The following is an 18,846-nucleotide window of genomic DNA, read 5'->3' as shown; positions in this document are numbered from 1 at the left end:
GTTTATCTTAAGACCAAAGAGGTCTTGCTGTATTGTTTAAATATAATTTTGTTTTTCATTCTTGTTGTGAGCTTGTAACATATCAGAATAAATTTAGTGTGGTAAACTTAAGTGTAAATTTTTTGTGGACTGCTTGTGTGTGGTGACAAAATCGAAAAAAAAAACCTTATTTTCTATCAAAAAATACATTTTTTTTTCCAATGCACATATTGAACTGTACAGGCATATGCAATTTCACAAATTAGTCCTTGGGAATTATTGTAAAATGAATTTACTTGAAACATGAGACACTTTCATTTTTACCTTAATTTGTGCATGCTGACAATCTTATGAAATTGTTAATGTGACATTGTAAAATTAGTAAAGTCACACAGTGAAAGATCAGGCACCCCACGTCTTACGTTTCTTTGTTGTATACGTTTTTGAAATAATGCATTTGGTCCTTTAATACCAAAGCTTGATTTACACCCTTATATTTTCAGAATGATGCGCTCAAATTTAGTAACTTCTATGTTTAATTTATGTGTTTTGACATTACGCAACATATTTCAAACATGTAACCCTTAGGTAAAACGCAAAGTGCCTATAGCACTCTTATCATAAAGCACACACAATTGGCTAAAATATTAAAAGTACATTTGGCATATAGAATCTAAGGAATTGTCATTTTAGATTGAATTGTAAACAATGAATTATTAAAGTGAGTATCTGTCTACAAAATGTAAAATAGTAAGCACTGATAGACAGCTATTAATATAATAACTGATAGACTGATAGCAACTAAGCCAGTAATTTTGTTAAATTTTATGAATGGTCACAACTCAAGTCTAGTTGTTTGTTTGGCCTATACCACAAACAAATGACCAAGAAACACTGTAGCAAAGAACTACAGTTGCTGGTTTACACCAAAGATAGACACAAAATGCAGGAGTAACTCAGTGGGACAGGCAGCATCTCTGGATAGAAGGAATGGGTGACATTTTGGGTCGAGAATCTCGACCCGAAACGTCACCCATTCCATCTATCTAGAGATGCTGCCTGTCCCACTGAGTTATTCCAACATTTTGTGTCTATTGACCTAGAAAAATTGCCATATTGAAGTAAAAACCAATTTAGGTAACATGTATTTTAAAGAAATGAACATGTCATTCTCTTCCACGAATGAAGAAAGTGACTAATCTTACATGGATGGATAATTTTTAATGCCCTCTGATGAAAGCAATTAGTTGCAGCCCTGACAATCATGGAAGTAGAGAATGTGTACAAGAAATGTCATGGTGAAGGAAGGATAAATAATAGAATTACTACGCTGAACATAATCTGGATCAGATGCATGTCCCTCTCTTAGGAGTCGTATTCATGCTCATCCCACGACTTACACAATGTCCCAAAACACCATATGATAAAATAAATACTTTTATAATCCAACCGGTTACTTATTTGATTGTTTAATGTTTTGCATCACTTTACACAAAAATCTAAATGGAACCAGTTTATTATCATGTTCAAGTATGTGCAATGGGCTCATCCGATTTGCACCAAATATGTTTATTTTTGCCAGCTCCAATAAATCTGCGTAACTACTGGGCAATTTCGTCCAAGATGGCGCCCAAGCCAGGGGACTCTTTGTGTGCTGGTCACAGAGGTGGATCTGCAATCATGTCTTACAATCGCTCCATTCTCTTAAATCTCAACTCCAAATATGGCATTTCTTACTTTAATTATGCCTCATAGCAGAAGCGTCCACGTCGCAGGGCTGGAAACTGGAAGTATCCTGAGCTAATTCTGCTACCACCAGCATCTATTGCGACAAGTGATGGCTTCCACTGATTGTCGCCAGAAGCTTGCGTCCTTTTCAGGATGGACGATGACAGCAATGTCAACATTTGTAACAAGATGAACATGAAAAGAAGAAGAACTATGCTATCCATGTTATTCCCTTTATCATGTATCTGCTTATCTGTTAACCAATATTGGGCAAACGTTTTACCAACTTTGGAGACAGAAGGGGGGGAGGGGGGAGTGGTAATGTTGAGTGTCATCAATGTACACGTGGAAAGTGACCCCTCGTGTTTTTGCACAATGATGGTCAAGACCAGCACCACGATGAAGAAGGTCTATATGTGTCTTTGCAGGACACCAGAAACAACAGTGTGAGGGTCGCTGAAATGTCTTATTTCTGAGAAGTATGTAGCTCTCTCTAGTTAAAACGTTTCTTCACCTTCCCTTGAGCAGTACCTGGAGCATTCTGATAATTGGGTTTATATGCTAAAATGTCTTACCTGTCCTTCCTCATTATAGTAACTACCTGACCCAAGCCACATCTCCTGGCATCTTCTATAATTGTTCATAACATTAATTTATTTTGGAAGTACGTCATTTTTTTTCCCCTTTTTCCTCCTGAGGGTATTGATCACCTCTTCAGTCTCGGATGAGACGCTGGTGCAGGTGGGGATTCAATGTTGGGAGGAGGGACCTTCGCTATCATGGCTGGGTTGAAAGTGATTACCTGGCATCTTTGCCTAGGCTGTGCTTGACAGCAGGCTCTTTGCCTGCAGGAAGCACCACAGGCAAACTATTTCTATCTTCACCCAGCATCTGAGCGCTCAACTTCCAATTAGGAGATTGCAATACTGCCCGTAGACACAATGAACTGCGGATGCACTAAAGGACCCAAAGTGCTGGAGTAACACAGCGGGTCAGGCAGCATCTCTGGGGAACATGGATAGGTGATGTTTCAGGTCGAGACCCTTCTTCAGAATCATGTCTAAATACTCAATGATTCAATGATACTTTATTGTCACATGTACCTGGGTACAGTGAAATGCTTTGTTTGCATGCAACCCGGTAAAAGCATGCAGCAAGCCTCACCTCGGCAGTACACAAGCATCGGCACGATTTGGTGCTGACAAATTTCTAATTTTCATCTTTCTTTGCAATGCTTTTAACTATACCTCGGTGCATGTGGCAATAACGTAAACTCAAACTCAATGAGTAAAATCATCATGGGCCAAAGTTCAGAGTCTTCTCTTGCATGAACGAACAACATGCTCAGTAGATAAACACTCTAATTCCCCCCTCCCATTCCCATACTGACCTTTCTGTCCTGGGCCTCCTCCATTGTCAGAGTGAGGCCCAGCGCAAATTGGAGGAACAGCACCTCATATTTTGCTAGAATATTGATTTCTCTAACTTCAAGTAACCCTTGCATTCCATCTCTCTCTCCACCCCCCGCCCTAGTTATTGTAGTAGTTTCATTGTCGTCCTGGTAAGTCTCATTGTCTGTAACTCATTCTCACCTAGCCCACAGCTAACGATGGCCAGTTTCCTTTATCAACGGTATTTTTTTCTACACCTTCCATTCATTTGTTCTATATCCCTCTACATCACCATCTACGCCTCTCGTGCCCTTTTCCCCTGACTCTCAGTCTGAAGAAGGGTCTCGACCCGAAAGGTCACCTATTCCTTTTTTCCAGAGATGCTGCCTGGCCCGCTGAGTTAGTAACTCCAGCTTTTTGTGTCTATGCTCAGCAGGTAAGTTGGTTCATCCACCAGTGAGTGATAGACAAAGTAAAGTCATGACAGCTGGACGAGAATGCCACTTCCCACTTTATCCACTTCACTGACAGAGCAGGCATATTTGTGGAGAATGTGTTCCGTACGGTAACTCATACCCTCGGGCGTCAATGACGCTGATGCAAATTTTATGGAAAGGCATATTTGTTATTATCCACCTGCCTTCCCTGCTTTGCAGCAACACAATGCATGCCTTTGATAGGACTAAACCTGTTCCATATAGGACACCTCCCAGGGCTTCTCATCAAACAAATACATGCACCCGTAAATAGCTCTTGGTGTCGCACGGCATATTTGGTGAGTGACGGGTGTGCATTGTAAACATTCAAATACAACATTTGTCATTCACTGACTTTGCATGGTTTTAATCCCTGTCTTTGCCTCTCTCAGCTGTACAATCACCTTTGCGGTTTCTGAAAACACAGGTTTTATTTCACAGTTCAAAGGGAAAGCTAGGAACTTTGTTCATGCTGTTTACCTACACATTAGCCATCTTTATAAATGCATATGAAGGAAATAAAAGAGCTTTCGGCAGCACCATTAATAATCTACTCATTTAGGTTAAGGTTTATTGTTGTCATGTGTACCGAGGAACAGTGAAAAGCTTTTGTTTGTGTGCTATCCAGTCAAATCAGATAATTGTCTCGATGAATCCATCAAGCCAAACACAAATACAAAAGGTGGAGGAGAAAGATACTACAGTGCAGAATATAGATTAATATTGTTAGTACAGCTTCAGGGAATGTTGCTGACTGAAGATGGACACAAAAAGTTGGAGTAACTCAGCGGGTCAGACAGCATCTCTGGAGAAATGGAATAGAAGAAGTCTCAACCGGAAAAGTAACCTATTCCTTTTTTCCAGAGATGCTGGCTGACCCGCTGAGTTACTCCAGCATCTTCGTAATAGCTTTCTAGCTTTTTGTGTCAATCTTCAGTTTAAACCAGCATCTGCAGTTCCTTCCTACACACACAATGTTGCCGACCGGCCCATTCCAGACTGCAGGAGGGACTCGCTGAAGCTTGGTGCAACCAACACCAAGGTCATGTGGGGGAGGACCACAGTCTAGGGTCATTCCGCTGCTGGACATTGAGGGGCAAAGTCCGATGGGGACACCCCCCAAATAAAGGAAGGGATATCACCCCAGGGGGCCACAAGAGTGGTAAAGGTGCTTGGTTTAATGATAGTTGCAAACACTCCCATATATCACACTAATGTATGCACAGACGCTGAGAATGTTGAAAGAGATTTTTGCACTGCTCTTGTTTTGTATATATTTTTTATTCTGAATAAAATTTATTTTTGGAAGAAAAAACTGGAAATAGTGATAGAGCTACAAGCGGAAATTAGATTTAAAAGTGTGGGCAATTGTATTGAATGATAGTGGATCCCTCTCTGGGATATGTTTAAGGTGGAGATTGACAGAATTTTAATTAGTACGATGTGGGGAGAAGGGAGGAGAATGGGATTGAGAGGGAAAGATAGATCAGCCATGATTGAATGGCGGAATAGACTTGATGGCCTAAACGGCCTAATTCTGCTCCTAGACCTTGTGAAATAATGACATGCACGAAAATAGACATCATGACCCATCGCCATCTTTAGAGGATATTCTTCCAATAACATTTGACTGTACATATTGGAATCATGATGAATTCTCTTTTCCATACATTCTTTACTTTAGACTTTAGCGATACAACGTGGAAACAGGCCTTTCTGCCCACCGAGCCTACACTGACCAGCAATCATCCCGTACACTAGGACTATCTTACACGCTAGCAACAATTTACAATTTTACCGAAGCCAATGAATCTACAAATCGGTACATCAATGGAGAGTAGGAGGAAACCGGAGCACCCGGAGCAAACCCACTCAGTCACAGGGAGAACGTATAAACTCCATACAGACAGCGCCAGTAGTCAGGATCAAACCTGGGTCTCTGGTGCTGTAAGGCAGCAACTCCACCCCTGCGCCACCCATCAGTTTTAGGGGGTGGGGCAATGCATTTAAACAAGGAATGTTTCTTCATAGGTTCTGCGATCTAAGTTAGTTTATGTTTGCTCATTTCAGATGAAAGCAGATAGGTGCACGTTGATATCCCTCAAAGCGGGTTAGAAACAGGGATTGTCCCAGCGATTCCCCCCCCCCGGTTTCACAATGAGTGAATGCTTGCCACAGATTTTGCGGTGCCATTTTTAAAAGTTTTGAGATGGTCATATTTTAACTGGTGCGGCTCACACCCACACTTGAACCTCTGCATTTTCTTGCTGGGTTTCTTCTCGCAGTATTCACTGCAGTGCTTGGCAACCAAGTAGCTCATCTCGCAGATGTTCAGCAGTATACAGAGCGAGGAGGTGGTGGCCATGCAGTAGAGGAAGACAGTCTTCTCTGTCGGCCGTCCGACAAAACAATCCACTGTGTTGGGGCAGGGCGAGGTCTCACATTTCAACAGGCGCGGGACGGAGAAACCATGGAACATCCAGTTAAAAATCAACAAGGAGCCGAGTTCAACCGCGGTTTTGAACACCAGGCTGAAGAAGTAGGTCCACCACAGACCCCCGTCGATGTCCCCTTTGTTCTTGTACAGCTTCTTGTGGTGCTTCTTCTCCCTGCGTTCCCGATAGCCCACGTGCATGACGACCAGAAGTGAAGGGGTGGAGACCATGATAAGTTGCAGGGCCCAGAGCCTTGCTTGCGACACCGGGAAGAAGTAGTCGAAACACACGTTCTCGCAACCGGGCTGCTCGGAGTTGCAGGTGAATTCCTTCTGCTCATCGCCCCACACCCGTTCTGCTGCCACCACGTAGACGAGGACTCGGAATATGAACATAACGCTCAGCCAAATTCTCCCCACCACTGTGGAATACTGATTCACCCCACTCAAAACATCACGGAGCAAACTCCAACTCATGGCTCCTCAGTTGCTTGACGAAGGATCCGCGGAACCTAGAAAACCAAGGTAGATGTTTTATATACAGTACATTAAAAAAATACTTTAGAGACTAAAGGGAATAATCAATAGTATTAATCTTCAGGGAGACAGACGAGTGACTATCTACACAACAGATTTTGATTCAAAATGCTGGAGTAACTCAGTGGGTCAGGCAGCATCTCTGGAGAACATGGATAGACAACATTTTGGGTCGAGACCCTTCTTCAGTGATGGTGGGGGTGGGGGGTGGGGAGGGAGTGAGGAGAAGAAAGCTGGAAAGGAGAGAGGCAGAACAAAGACTCGGCCGTGGCTGGGTGAATGATGAGTTGACCCGGGTGCTGAACTGCACACAAAGGCCAGTCGGCGGGGCAGCTGAGGAATTTTGGCCTGGGCAACGTCGCGCACGAAGTCCAGCACCCCATCCAACTCATGAACCAATGATCGGCCATGAGAAGGAGGGGTGGTGGTGTTGGCGGTAAGCGAAGGTCCGAAGGTCGGACAGCTAGCGACCGACAGGGCAACAGGCGAGGCGCTGTTGCTGCACTCCATGGGCTGCACTACGTAGGGATGCATGAGGCAGGGCCGGATGCGGCGCTCTGACCCGACAGGCCCCTTGATCCGAGTAGTAGCAGTCAAATACGGGACAAGGGCGGTCCCGTATGGGACAAACCAATTTTGCCCAATATAGGGATGTCCCAGCTAATACGGGCAGTTGGCAATCATAGCTGGGACCCTAGCTGACCCAAACGGAATATGAGATGCAGTTCCCCCAGTTTGCGTGTGGCCTCACTCTGGCTATGGAGGAGGCCCCGGACATAATGGTCAATGTGCGAATGGGATGGGGAGTTAAAAAGGTTAAAATGGAGATCTAGTCGGCCTTGGCGGACCGAGCACTCGCTTTCATCGAAACAGTCGCCAAGTCTATGCTTGGTCTCACCGATATACAGGACGCCATATCGGGAACGCCAGATGCAGTAGATGACGTTAGAGGAAGTGCAAGTAAATCACCTCTGCACGGTGCAAGTACAGATCTCCATTCTCTCACCGGATACTTCCCATCAAACATAATGCATTGTTCAGTTCATGAGATAAGAAACATTTCAAACGGCAACAGGAATAACCCATGTAATCCCTAGCTCCTTCTCCGCCATTCGGCAAAATCATGGATGTTCTGATGACAAAAGGGACTGCAGATGCCAGAACGAGAAAATAGAACTCTGGAAGCGCTCAGTGAGTCAAGCAACATCTGATAGTTATAGGTCGTGGTTTCAGGTTGGGACCCTGCATCAGGTCAGGAAGGGTTGAGGAAAGGCAGTCCGTATACAGACATACGTGGGACAGAGGCTGGTAGGGGATAGGTGGGACCAGAAGGGGTGGAGGTGATGGGCAGAGTAGATTCGATGGGCTGAATGGCCTAATTCTGTTCCTATAAGTCATGAACTTATAATACAATTATCCTCACCATCCCAAATTCCTCCCAACGATGCTGCTCGGAATTTGCCCAGGTAATTGCGGTGCCGACGGGTCTCGACAAGTTTAGTTTAGAGATACAGTGTGGAAACAGGCCCTTCGGCCAACGAGTCCATGCTGACCAGCGACCCCCGCATATTAAAACTATCCTACACATTCTAGGGACATATTTTTCCTTTACCAAGGCAATTTTCCTACAAACCTGTACATCTTCGGAGTATGAGAGGAAACCAAAGATCTCGTAGAAAACCCACGCAGGTCACGGGGAAAACGAACTAACTCCGTACAAACAGCACCCATAGTCAGGATTGAACTAGAAATCTCTGGCACACAAAGCCCTGCAAGGCAGCAACTCTGCCACTGCACCACCATGCCTCCGCTGTTGGTATTAACACTATCCTATTCATATGACACAAACAGCTAACAATGGCCTATTTCCTTTATCATTGTTACTTTTTTGCATATCTTGAATTCATTGTTCTTTATCTCTCCACATCAACGTCTATATCACTCGTTTCCCTTATCCTTATTCCCAGCCTGAAGAAGGGTCTCAACCCAAAACGTCACCCATTCCTTCTCTCCGGAGATGCTGCCTGTCCCACTGAGTTACTCCAGCTTTTTGTGTCTATCTTCGGTTTAAACCAGCACTTGCAGTTCCTTCTTACACATAATATTTAGCGGCCTGTCCAGTGCTGGCAGATGGCGATCTCCTGGCACCTTGTGAGATGGTTGGTGGACCCCACCATGGCCATAACTGGACACAGCACTCCTCCAGCTGTGCCTATGCATTAAACTCCACCATGAACTTCAATCTTCAGTTTTAATATTTCTTCCTCTTTCCTTGGTGCCTCTCCCCAAATAATTAGTATTAATTGCCATTGTGAAGTGTATTTAAAGGCTTAGTTTTGCATCGCTGTTACTGCTATTTGTTCCAGATTCCAATTAACTGAGAGGCACATCTATGTCATAGCCCTCAGATAGACACTAAATGCTGGAGTAACTCAGCGGGTGAGGCAGCATCTCTGGAGAGAAGGAATGGGCGACGTTTCGGGGCGAGACCCTTCTTCAGCCTGATGTCATAGCCCTGTCGGGTTTCACTTCATTACCCGATTACTGTAAATCCCCTTAAGGCTAACCACACAGACAGTGGGATTAAGTTTGTTTGTTCAAAGCTTGGTTACAGAATAATTATTTAATTTTCCCTCAGAATTCCCCGACTCAATATTTTTCATACAAGGTTAGTTTAATTTAGTTTAGTTTATAGTGCGGAAACAGGCCCTTCAGCCCACCGAGTCTGTACCGACCAGCGCTCCCCGCACATTAACACTATCCAATACAAAATAGGGACAATTTACATTTATACAAAGCCAATTAACCTACAAACCTGTACATCTTTGGAAGGTAGGAGGAAACCGAAGATCTCGGAGAAAACCCACGTGGTCATAGAAACATAGAAAATAGGTGCAGGAGTAGGCCATTCGGCCCTTCGAGCCTGCACCGCCATTTAATATGATCATGGCTGATCATCCAACTCAGTATCCTGTACCTGCCTTCTCTCCATACCCCCTGATCACTTTAGCCACATGGGCCACATCTAACTCCCTCTTAAATATAGCCAATGAACTGGCCTCAACTACCTTCTGCCGCAGAGAATTCCACAGATTCACCACTCTCTGGGTGAAAAATGTTTTCCTCATCTCGGTCCTAAAAGATTTCCCCCTTATCCTTAAACTGTGACCCCTTGTTCTGGACTTCCCCAACATCGGGAACAATCTTCCTGCATCTAGTCTGTCCAACCCCTTAAGAATTTTGTAAGTTTCTATAAGATCTCCCCTCAATCTTCTTCTCCCAAATTCTAGCGAGTACAAACTGTTGTAGGATAGTGTAAATATGTGGGGATAACTGGTCAATAGACAATAGGCAATAGGTGCAGGAGTAGGCCATTCGGCCCTTCGAGCCAACACCGCCATTCAATATGATCATGGCTGATGATTCACAATCAGTACCCTGTTCCTGCCTTCTCGCCATATCCCCTGACTCCGCTATCTTTAAGAGTTTTATCTAATTCTCTTGAAAGCATCCAGAGAATTGGCCTCCACTGCCTTCTGAGGCAGAGAATTCCACAGATTCACAAATCTCTGGTGAAAAGGTTTTTCCTCATCTGCGTTCTAAATGGCCTACCCCTAATTCTTAAACTGTGGCCCCTGGTTCTGGATTCCCCCAACATTGGGAACATATTTCCTGCCTCTAGCGTGTCCAATCCTTTAATAATCTTATACGTTTCAATAAGATTCCTGCTCATCCTTCTAAATTGCAGAGTATACAAGCCCAGCCGCTCCATTCTTTCAACATATAACAGTCCCGCCATCCCGGGAATAAACCTTGAAAACCTACACTGTACTCCCTCAATAGCAAGAATGCCCTTCCTCAAATTTGGAGACCAAAACTGCACACAATACTCCAGGTGTGGTCTCACTAAGGCCCTGTACAACTGCAGAAGGACTTCTTTGCACCTATACTCAACTCCTCTTGTTATGAAGGTGAAAATACCAATGGCTTTGCTCACTGCCTGCTCCACCTGCATGCTTACTTTCAGTGACTGATGAACAAAAATCCCCAGATCTCATTATACTTCCCCTTTTCCCAACTTGACACCACTCAGATCATAATTTTCCTTCCTGTTATTGGTGCACTAAACCAAACCAAACCTATTTTACTTTCCCCTCCTTTAAGAAATGTCTTAAACTCAAACTCTCTGTCAAGCTATTAGTCAGTTGTTCTAATATTGCCTCAGCAAAAACAAACCTGGAAATCTGAAATTAATAATCGAAAGTGCTGGGGATCAACAGATACCTGATTAGTGAGGGTGTCGGGGGTTATGGGGAGAAGGCAGGAAAATGGGGTTTAAGGGAAAGATAGATCAGCTATGTTTGAATAGTAGAGTAGACTGGATGGCCCAAATGACCTAATTCTGCTCCTAGAACTTATGAACTTGTGGGTGGTACGGTGGTGCAGTGGTAGAGTTGCTGCTTTACAGCACTTTCAGCGCCAGAGACCCTGGTTCGATCCCGACTACGGGTGCTTGTCTGTACGGAGTTTGTTCGTTCCCCCCATGACCCCGTGGGTTTTCTGCGTGATCTTCGGTTTCCTCCCACACTCCAAAGACCTACATGTTTGTAGGTTGATTGACTTTATATAAATGTAAATTGCCCCTAATAAGTGTAGGATAGTGTTAATGTACAGGGATCGCTGGATGGAGTGGACACAGTGGGCCGAAAGGCTTGTCTCCAAGCTCTATCTCTAAACTAAACTAAACTCATGAACATCAATGAAACACAAGCAGAACTGGCGAGTCAGATCAATAACCTGGACACTTCCAACACTTCACAAGTCTAAAAAAGGCTGGCAGCATCATCAAGGGCCCACACCATCCTGGCCACACACTCATCTCCCTGCTACCTTCAAGTAGAAGGTACATTAGCCTGAGGACTGCAACGTCCAGGTTCAGGAATAGCTACTTCCCCACAGCCATCAGCCTATTAAACTCAACTGAAACAAAACTCTGAACATTAATAGACCATTATCTGTTTATTTGCACTTTATCTGTTTATTTATTCATGTGTGTATATATTTATATAAGGGTATATGGACACACTGATCTGTTCTGTATTCATTCCTACTATATTTTGTTGTGCTGAAGCAAAGCAAGAATTTCATTGTCCTATCTGGGACACATGACAATAAACTCTCTTGAATCTTGAATCAACCCTGAACGTCACCTATCCATGTTCTCCCGAGATGCTGCCTGCCCCGCTGAGTTATGCCAGCACATTGGGTCTTTTTTCTGTATACCAGCATCTGCAATTCTTCCCCATTTCCACCATTTACTGATTCTGTCAGGTCATACAGTCATACAGCGTGGAAACAGGCCCTTTGGCCCAACTTGCCCACACCGACCAATGTGCCCCATCTACACTGGTCCCACCTGGCTGCGTTTGTCCCTTATCCCTCTAAACCTGTCCTCTCCATGTACCTGTCTAAATGTTTCTTAAACATTGCGATAGTACCTACCTCAACTACCTCCTCCAGCAGCTCGTTCCATACACCCACCACCCTTTGTGGAAAAAAAGTTAGTTGATACATTTCTGTCAGTTGCCTTTACAAATATTGGTACTGCCTTAGATTCTAAAAAATGGAAGTTTCCATTAATGTTGTTGAAAATTAAATAATTGGATTCTTCAGGTAATTTAATGATGATGATGATGATGATGATGATGATGCACATCACCTGAACCTACCCGATCTCCCAGTTGTTGGACACATTAATTCTCCTTCCCATTCCCACACAGACTTTTCTGTCCTCATTATCAGAGTGAGGCTAAATGCAAATTGGAGGAACAGCGTCTCATATTTCTCAGTGGTGTGAATATTGATTACTCTCACTTCATGTAGCGCTGGCACTCCTTCTCTCTCTATCCCTCCCCCATCCAAGTTGCACCAGCTTCTCAGTTTCACCTTACAAACAGCTTACAATAGCTTGTTTCCTTTATCATCGTTACATTTTTGCACATCTTTCATTCATTGTTCTTTATCTCTACACATCACCATCTGTATCTCTCGTTTCCCTTATCCCTAACCAGTCTGAAGAAGGGTCTCGACCCGTCACCCATTCCTTCTCTCCAGAGATGCTGCCTGTCCCGCTGAGTTACTCCAGCTTTTTGTGTCTATCTTCGATTTAAACCAGCATCTGCAGTTCCATCTTACACATTAAAGGGCCTGTCCCACTTACGTGTCCTTGGCACGCAAATTACGCAACCTCGTGGTCGCGTTGAGCCGCGACGGTCCCGCGAAGGACGCGCGTAACTTCATTTGAAGATGGACACAAAATGCTGGAGTAACTCAGCGGGACCGGCAACATCTCTGGAGAGAAGGAATGGGTGACGTTTCTTGTCGAGACTCTTCTTCAGTCTGAAAGAAGGGTCTTGACCCAAAACGTCACCCATTGCTTCTCTCCAGCGATGCTGCCGGTCCCGCTGACTTACTCCAGCATTTTGTGTCTATCTTCAATTTTCTTGGCCCTGCTCTGGGAGTAGAAGTGGGGGCGGATCCGGACCACAACGGCCGTGAGCCCCAGACCGAGTTCGGCGATCGTTTGCCTGCTTCTGCTGCTGTTAGAGGTGAGACGTTGCATCGCGCCAGGGTCTTAGGCCTGTCCCACTTTGGCCGTCAGTTCCGCGACAGGCCGTTGGCGCGCGAAGATTTCATTCGCTACAAACATTTCGGAGCCCCGCGCGATGTCGCGCACAACTACATACCCCTCCGCGCTTCTCAGTAGGACCGGCCCCGCGCGGCCATACGATGCCCATGCGCCTCAACGCGACCGCGAGGTCGTGTAATTTGCGTGCCAAGTGGGACAGGCCCTTAACTTGTCTGTTGTCTGTCTCAACATCCTTCATCGTGACACACTCTATTGCCCTGACGTTGCTGCACAGAATAAACCTCATGCTTTAGTTCTGAATATTTAGTAATTATAAGCACACAACAATGCTATAAAAGGAACAAATAAAAGCAATTCATGTTTCTTGTTAAGGTGTGTGCAGTTTGGGCAAGAGAGTGTAATGAATTCATAGGCTTGCAACTGTATGAGTCATGTGCAATCTGTCATAAAATAATTGCTTTAATGAGGATTAGCGGGCATCGGTTTCATATTCAATTACATTCCCTTCATAATTTTAATTCTTTCACACACCCCAGTAGCAAAAATAATTTCCAAACAACAACTGAGGCCAGTTTAAATTTGAATTGAACATGGAGTCATATAGCTATGAAACAGGCTCTTGGGTCCAACTTGGCAACACCGGCCAATATGCCCCATCCATACTAGTTCCACATGCCCCTGTTTAACCCATAACCTAAACTTATCCTATCCATGCAGCTGTCCAAATATGTCTTGAACGTTATGATAGTCCCTGCCTCAACAACCACCTCCGATAACTCATTCCATACACCAACCACCCATATTGTGAAAAGGTTATCTCTCAGGTTCCTATTAAATCTTTCCCCCCTCACCTTAAATGTAGGACTATCGCTCCAATAGACAATAGACAATAGGTGCAGGAGTAGGCCATTCGGCCCTTCGAGCCAGCACCGCCATTCTATATGATTATGGCCGATCATCCACAATCAGTACCCCGTTCCTGCCTTCTCAGCATATCCGCTGACTCCGCTATCTTTAAGTGCTCTACCTAACTCTCTCTTGAAAGCATTCAGAGAATTGGCCTCTGGATACAGAGAATTCCACAGATTCACAACCCCCCGTGTGAAAAAGTTTTTCCTCATCTCCGTTCTAAATGGCTTACCCCTTTATTCCAAGGAATAAAGTCTTAGCCTGCTCAAACTCTCCCTATAACACAGGCCCGCAGGTCTAGCAACGCTACTGCTGCGCCACTGAGTCACCCATGAACCATCGTGGAAGCTCCCTTTCCAAGACTAGCGGCTGGGGAATAGGAAAATAAGGTTTAAAACATAGCAGCACCGTAACAGGCCCATCGGCCCATAATGTTTGTGCTGAACATGATGCCAAGTTAAACTGATCTATATCCCTCTATACCTCACACTTCCTTGTGCCTATCTAAAACACTCTTAAACACCTCTACCGACTCTGGCCCCCACCACCACCCCTGGAAATGCATTCCAGGCCCCCACCTCTCTCAGTGTAAAAAACATATCTCCATTAAACGTTCCCCCTCTCACCTTACAGCTTTGCCCTCTAATGTTGGACATTTCCACCACGGGGTAAAGGTTCTGACTGTCTGACCTATCTATGCCTCTCATTATTTTGCATACCTCTATTCAGTCTCCCCTCAACCTGCAATGTTCCAGAGAAAATGAGACCTCACTGGAGGTCATTACAAAAAGATTAGTTTCCTTGACACCAGATCACACCTCGGCCCATGTATCGGGCATGAGAGCACAAACATGATTGTAACTTCAGACCTCCACTACAACTACGTTCAAACTGACAGAACAAAATGCATCGCGACTCATGAATAATCCTTGTCAATTGTAAAGGGTGTGGCTCAACCTTCAGCTGACGATATTACTAACCGCAAGATCAGATCATCTTCGCACAGCTGCTCCATGCTCTACCCATGGTTTCATGACTGTCCTGGGCGTTTGCCTCAAAATTCATGGGAAACCAACAAGTTACTATGTCATAAGTGATGGGAGTAGAATTAGGCCATTCGGTCCATCAAGTCTACTCCTCCATTCAATCATGGCTGATCTATCTCTCCTTCCTAACCCCATTCTCCTGCTTTCTCCCCATAACCCCTGACACCCGAACTATTCAAAAATCTATTTCACTCTGCGTTGAAAATATCCACTGACTTCATCTCCACAGCCCTCTGTGGCAAAGAATTCCACAGATTCACCACCCTCTGACTAGAGAAATTTATCCTTATCTCCTTCCTAAAAGAACGTCCTTTAATTCTGAGGCTATGACCTCTAATCTTAGACTCTCCCACTAGTGGAAACATCCTCTCCACATCCACTCTATCCAGACCTTTCACTATACTGTTCGTCATTATCATTCAATTGATATTCACTACTTTTGGGTTCCATTGAATAGATGTTAAAGATTTATTCCCCCCCAACCCTTCGTGCTGATCTTTATATATTGGGAATGTGCACCTGATTTGTAGGATTTCTCTTCATGACTCTGAAGGAGGAGAAAGTGGAGTAACCTGTCATTATTAAACACCAGGTTAAATCAAAGCCTGACACAAAGTGCTGGAGTGACTCAGTGGGTCAGGCCGCACTACTCTGGAGAACATGGAGAGGTGACGTTTTGGGTCGGGACCCTTCTTCAGACTGATTGCAGGGGGACGGGAAAGAAAGCTGGAAAAGAGGAGGGGCAGGACAGATTTCTTGATCCGTCCGGGTGTCAGGGGTTATGAGGTGAAGGCAGGAGAATGGGGTTGGGAGTGAAAGATAGATCAGCCATGATTGAATGGTGGTGTAGACTTGATGGGCCGAATGGTCTAATTCTGCCCCTGCAACTTATGAACTCCTTTGCCCAAATCCACATCATCCTGGAATGTAAAGAAAATACTTGGTTTATCCTTTCAATTGCCCCTCCTTTGGCACTGAACGTTGCATATGTTCACTGCCAAAAACAACCAAAACCCTTCCATTGAGCCCTTAACCTAATTCTGCTCTTAGAACTTATGAACTTATGAACTTAACACAGACAATATTAGGTGGATACAGGCAAAAGGGTTTTTTGATAGGCAGTATCAAATTTATTGAACAATTTATTTAAATTTCAATATTTAACTCAAAGCCTGTCATCCAAGGCCTTCCCCACCTCCCCATTTTGTGTTGGTTAAAGATGCTTCAAAGAGTGATAAAGAGTCATAAGGTCAACAGTATGAACTCCACTCTATTACAGTAATATAGCATGGAACCAAGCCCATCTGCCCAACCTGCCCACACCAACCAACACACCATCAGTCCCACCTGCCTATCCAAATGTTTTTTAACAGTTGCGATAGTACCTGCCTCAACTACCTCCTCCGGCAGCTCGTTCCATACACCCACAACCCACTGTGTAAAATAGTTGCCCCCTACAATGCTACAAGTAATAGGACCTCAAATAAAGGGGAATCTGCCAAGGTCCTTGCTCCTGATCTGTCTCTACTGAGAAAAGGATGTACGCATAGACATTGAGAGAGAACAGGATTATGGTGGAGCAATGTGTAGGGAGGAACTGCAGATGCTGGTTTAAACTGAAGATGGACACAAAAAGCTGTAGTAACTCAGCGGGTCAATCAGACTGGAGAAAAGGAATAGATGACATTTCGGGTTGAAACCCTAGTCCGAAGAAGGGTCTCGACCCAGAACGTCACCTATTCCTTCTCTCCAGAGATGCTGCCTGACCTGCTGAGTTACTCCAGCATTTTGTGTCAATTTATGGTGGAGAACGTTAGCCGACAGACCATTACTGAGCAGAATTAAGATTTAAAAAATGAACACTTGACGAGGCTTTAGAGATATGCAGAACCATGCCCTGGAACCAGGAAACAAGAGACTATATGCAGAACCATGCCCTGGAATCAGGCAACACGAGATAAAAGTAACAAAGTAAAAAAATTAAATAAGGGAGTGAAAAAATTCACAGAACTAATTCACTTGTACGAATCTGATGGCAGATATTTATTTGCCAATATACTTTTGAGTTTCACTAAGAGTTGGGGGTACAGAGAGTGGGGTGTTAGTGAATGTATCCACTTGCTACCTACCACTCACTTACAACATTACTGTAATCGTTTTCTCCTCATGTAATGTAATTTAAGGTTGGGTCGGGTTTAAGAATTTGAACACTTCTAATCCAGGTATTTTTGCTGCATTTGCCAACAATCTACCAAATGTCACCAGAGAAAACATTTTAACAAAATTCTCACACGGAGGTGCAGTGATAGAGTTGCTGCTTCACAGCGCCAGAAACCCGGGTTCCATCCTGACTACGGGTGCTGTCTGTATGGAGTTTGTATGTTCTCCCCGTTACCTGCATGGGTTTTCTCCGCTATTTTAGGTTTCCTACCACACGCCAAAGACATACAGGTTTGTAGGTTAATTGGCTTCAGTATGAATGTAAAATCGTCCCTAGTGTGTGTAGGGTAGTGTTAATGTGCGGGGATCGCTGGTCTGTGCGGACTCGGTGGGACGAACGGCCTGTTTCCCCGTAGTATCTCCCAAACTAAAACTAAACTAAACTAAATAACAATCCTCGTAATATTCTCAAATACACTATTGTTTACAAAAAGATGACTGCTTCAATCTTGTTATTAATTTTCACTCTGTTTGCAGTGATAAATTTGATGTAATTTGTTCCATTTGCTTTTGACGTGTTCTAAACATACAATAGTTTAGGAAGAGTAAGTCCATTACACTGCCATATGAACGATACAAACACAATGCAACACAAGTAATCTGCCGTGTCCTTAATACCAAGCAAACCATGCTTTTACATTTCAACCCAAAATTAAATGATAAGAATTACCTTGCAACAGTTGATAGTTCAGTCTTCTCTAGATACCCTCTCCAGGAAATTAACATCCAGCAAACTAAACAGGTTATTTTCACCATGTAAAACAGAAACTGGAATTATTCACAAAACCATTCGTTTCAATACGACTTGAAGTGTAAAGTGATCTATGTTTGTCCTTCCCCATTATGATCTAAGCAAATGTAACCTGAGCTTCGGCTCTGCTTTGGTTACCGACAGGAATTATTAAAATTGGAACCACCTACATCTGTCACAGTTTCAGTTCTGTAGCTGCTCAAACAATGGTCACATATTCTTTGTTTCGTTTAGTCTAGAGATACAGCATGGAATAGTTATAGTTAGTAGTAATAGTTACTAGTACAGTAATAGTTAAATTAATGGACAAGTAGCTTAGTTTGGGGAAGCAGAGTGGAAACAGGCCCTTCGGCCCACTGGGTCCGTGCCAGCCAACAATCACCTTACACTAGTTCTATCCTACAAACTAGGGACAATTTACGGGAGCCAATTAACCTACCAACCTGCACGTCGTTGGAATGTGGGAAGAAATCAGAGCACCCGGAGAAAACCTACGCAAGTCACGGGGGGAATGTACAAACTCCGTACGAACAGCACGCATAGTCAGGATCGAACCCGGATTTCTGGCACTGTAAGGCAGCAACTCTACCGCTGCTCCACCCTTATATTATTTCCTCTTACGAACAAACTAATAAAATTGGAGTTAAAAACAATCCTTTTGAGCAGGAATGACTGAGATCTTGCATTAACAGACCACTGCTGTTAATGCTAGCTAACAGAAAGCTT

The 18,846-nt window shown here is 44.1% G+C and overlaps 1 protein-coding gene across 1 annotated transcript; it reads right to left on the bottom strand.

Annotated features, from left to right (window-relative positions):
* Positions 1-212: 212 nt before the first annotated feature.
* On the bottom strand, positions 213-18,846 carry LOC129697463 (gap junction beta-7 protein-like). The gene is made up of 2 exons (XM_055636061.1): positions 18,040-18,846; positions 213-6,520 (listed from the first exon to the last, which is right to left on the bottom strand). Exon 2 carries the CDS (start codon positions 6,483-6,485, stop codon positions 5,727-5,729), a length of 759 nt encoding a protein of 252 aa, XP_055492036.1. The 5' UTR covers positions 6,486-6,520; positions 18,040-18,846; the 3' UTR covers positions 213-5,726.

The sequence above is a fragment of the Leucoraja erinacea genome, chromosome 5 (genome assembly GCF_028641065.1).
Source record: "Leucoraja erinacea ecotype New England chromosome 5, Leri_hhj_1, whole genome shotgun sequence".
Classification (NCBI taxonomy): domain Eukaryota; kingdom Metazoa; phylum Chordata; class Chondrichthyes; order Rajiformes; family Rajidae; genus Leucoraja; species Leucoraja erinaceus.
The sequence above is the reverse complement of the archived record's forward strand: the minus strand, read 5'-3'. Positions and strand labels throughout refer to the sequence as shown.